General features: G+C 45.3%; 1 protein-coding gene across 1 annotated transcript; it reads left to right on the forward strand.

Moving 5' to 3' along the window:
• Nucleotides 1-797: 797 nt before the first annotated feature.
• On the forward strand, nucleotides 798-2,791 carry LOC125397660 (spindlin-2-like). Its single transcript, XM_087903620.1, has 2 exons — nucleotides 798-967; nucleotides 1,754-2,791. The coding sequence occupies exon 2, from the start codon at nucleotides 1,829-1,831 to the stop codon at nucleotides 2,636-2,638; it is 810 nt and encodes a 269-aa protein (XP_087759746.1). The 5' UTR covers nucleotides 798-967; nucleotides 1,754-1,828; the 3' UTR covers nucleotides 2,639-2,791.
• Nucleotides 2,792-3,221: the final 430 nt, after the last annotated feature.

The following is a 3,221-nucleotide window of genomic DNA, read 5'->3' on the forward strand; positions in this document are numbered from 1 at the left end:
CGGGAAGGATCATTTTGAAGTTCTGAAGAACCATTAAAATACCCTCTGTAATTTGCAAGTAAATTTTATATTTACCTATATCCAGTATTCTGTCTGCCCATATTTCAAAAATGAAACTACCTCATCTATTTCATCCTGTTTTACTGCGTTTGATCTAATAAATTCCTCGTAACCAGAAACGCTGGTGAATCTTAAAGGCATTTAAAATATGACTGGTCGATAGCGGATTTGTCACAAGTTTACCCCGACTTTGGAAGCAGGCCCAGGACCTAATTTTTCCTCGCTCTTTGCAAAGGATCCATAATTCATGATTACCGTTGACTTCAATACAAGGTATTTAATCCTGTCAACTTCCAGCGTTGTTTGAATAAAAATGGCCCTCCTCTAATTATGGGTTTTGATAAAGCTAATTTTGGTGTGTTGTCCAGTGGGTTGCCTCAGCGAAGCTGGCAACATTTCTGATATGAAGAATGGCTTAAAGATAACCAAGGGAGAGATGGGAGCTAGGGGAAAAAAAAAACAACCTGCAAGTGAGTTGGTGACTCAGAAACCGGAGACTTTTTTCAGAAAAAGAAGAAAAAAAAAGATACAGGAAGTGAGTTGCTTGGGCAAGAGTGTGACTCAAGTAATCGGGAAGTTGAGTGGGGACTTTATTTTGGGTCTCCAGATGGCTGTATGAGCAGCTTTTTAGGACCTGGGTACTGGACGCTTCTGCGGGTAACTAGGGAGGAAACCGGCCAACGAGGGATTCTATGACATAGCAGAGCCTTGGTGATGTCACAAAGCCGTGGGTGGGGTTGCGCATCTGCTCCACTAGGGGCGCTAGACTCCCTTGAAGGTGCGCTCACTATCTTCGCAGGGCTGTTGAGGCCAGTTGGGTTCCCGAGCCCCACGGTTGTTCAACAGGCTTTTGGCGCCTGAACGAGTCCAGAAGACGGAATCTGGACAACTAGGACATTTTCTTTTGGTAAGTATGTTTATGAAGCAACTAGGACCTCTGTAGTCCCAGAAAGTTAAAAGTTTTCCTTCAAAACTCCTGGGGGTCCAACTTGTATGTTGTTACTGGCTGCCATGTTTGATAGCTGCGGGGATGGTCTAGGCCAGCCATTCTTCCGAGTTTATTATCTTTGCTAACAATATCAAATTCATCATTCCACGAAAATGCCAAACTCCTCTTTGTCCATATGTGTTTTAGAAGACACTAATTATTTCTAAATGGCTGCTGTTGCCTAGACTAACGCGTCTTTCTTGTTGCGGTGGGTCTCGCGGTACTCACTTCTGTAATGGAAGACACAGAACGGCTTTATGTAATAAACCTGAGTCTATATCAGGAGACACCATACAGAGAGCCAGTGGACAGGAGTGCCATTATCTTGGACAGGTGTTTATGGGTGCAGCCACCTAGCTCATAGCTTGAGGGTGAAGGAGAGGTGGTGTGGCCATCCTTCTGACATCTTTGCCATTCTGTTCTGATTTTGTTTACTCACTTTGTGGATAGGCATACTTCCTCTCCTCATTGACCTTGTCAGTCAGGGAGTAGGTTTCCTAGCAGAGGCGAATTGCCTCTGGGCAGCAGAAATGTGTCTCTGAGTCTGTTAAACTGAGCTGTAGAGAATCATTTGTTAATTTTCCTATTAATTTCTTATGACAAAATTAGATTTAGATAGCCAAACCTGTTTAGTGCTGCCTTCGCCACCTGCCCCAAAGTTCTCCCAGAAAAGAGCCTTGGCCTCACCTCTTCCCCTTCTTGCAGGCACTCATGGTGGAGGCAACGACTTGGTGTCTGGTTTAAACAGACAAGTTCTTCCAACCCAGAGAGTGGGCAGCTATGAAGCCCAAGCACAGAAAGATAGCCACAGGACAGTGGACCAGGAGGGCTGTGGCCTACCGCACTAGGTTTACAGCCATGATGAAGATGCCTCTGAGTATGAGAGGCGTGCCACCTCTCCAGAAGAGGGACGGGCCATCTCTCCAGAAGCAGAACCCGGGCAGGCCTTTAGAGGCCCTGGAGAACATTGTCGGCCGCAGAATTTCTCATGGATGGAAAGAAGGCAATGAGCCAGTCACCCAGTGGAACGCCATCGTTCTAGATCAACTGCCAACAAATCCTTCTCTCTATTTGGTGAAGTATGATGGGGTCGATTGTGTCTACGGATTAGAGCTTCACCGCGATGAAAGGATTTTACAGCTGAAGATCCTGCCTAATAAAGTGACATTTCCTCAGGCGACAGACCCCCACCTCACAAACAGCATAGTTGGCAGAGCAGTGAAACATGAATTCGAGGGCACAAATGGCTCGAAGGATGAGTGGAAAGGGATCGTCCTAGACGAGGTGCCGATCATGAAGACCTGGTTCTACGTTACCTACGACAAAGATCCGGTCTTGTACATTTACCACCTCCTGGATGACTACATTGAAGGCAAACTCCACATCATGCCAGAGCATCCTCCAGTAGACGTGACACCAGAAGTAGGCAGGGATGTCATGATAGGCAAGTGTGTGCACTACAACAAAAGTGACGGAACCATAAAGACAGGCAAAATCATTTACCAGGTTCCCACCAAACCTTCCATGTATTTCATCAAGTTTGATCACGACACCCTTATCTATGTCTATGATTTGGGGAAGATCCGTTAAAGTGAAATTCACAAAGTGTGGAGCAGCAGGCATAAAATTGTGTTTGGGGGAAAGACTCTTTTTTTTTTCAGAGATACCTAAGGTCCTGTAATAACCCCAGCATCTTTTCCAATTGAATTTGTCTTGCTCTAAAAATAAAAATTTGTGAACATGCTGTGTTCTTTGGTAAATAGAGATTAGGTGTGTCTGGTGGATGGGACATCAAAGGAAGACACGTATCAGCTCAGGCTGTGAATAGTACATCTAGTTCACAGTAGGTTCAAAACAGAACCGGACTTAGATGGTCTGGTCTGCTGGGAGAGGAAAAAACTGGAGCTGGGTGGGGAGAGGACAAGATGGCTGTTCCGGAAGCAGTGGAGAGGGCCAGAAGGAGGTAGGATCTCGGGGAGGGGTAAAGCTTGAGGGAGAAGCATGTGATAGGGAAAGGTGTGCGAGGTAACAGAGTGAGGTCTTGAGACTTAAGGGGAAACAGAGTGGATTGATCAGGGAGGGACACAAATGTAGACTCAGAATCAGAGAAAATTAGGTTTCATTTGATTAATTGTTATAAAGTAAGTCATCTTATCTTTTAAGAGTTACTGTT

The sequence above is a fragment of the Myodes glareolus genome, chromosome 2 (assembly GCF_982192425.1).
Source record: "Myodes glareolus chromosome 2, mMyoGla1.1, whole genome shotgun sequence".
NCBI classification, from domain to species: domain Eukaryota; kingdom Metazoa; phylum Chordata; class Mammalia; order Rodentia; family Cricetidae; genus Myodes; species Myodes glareolus.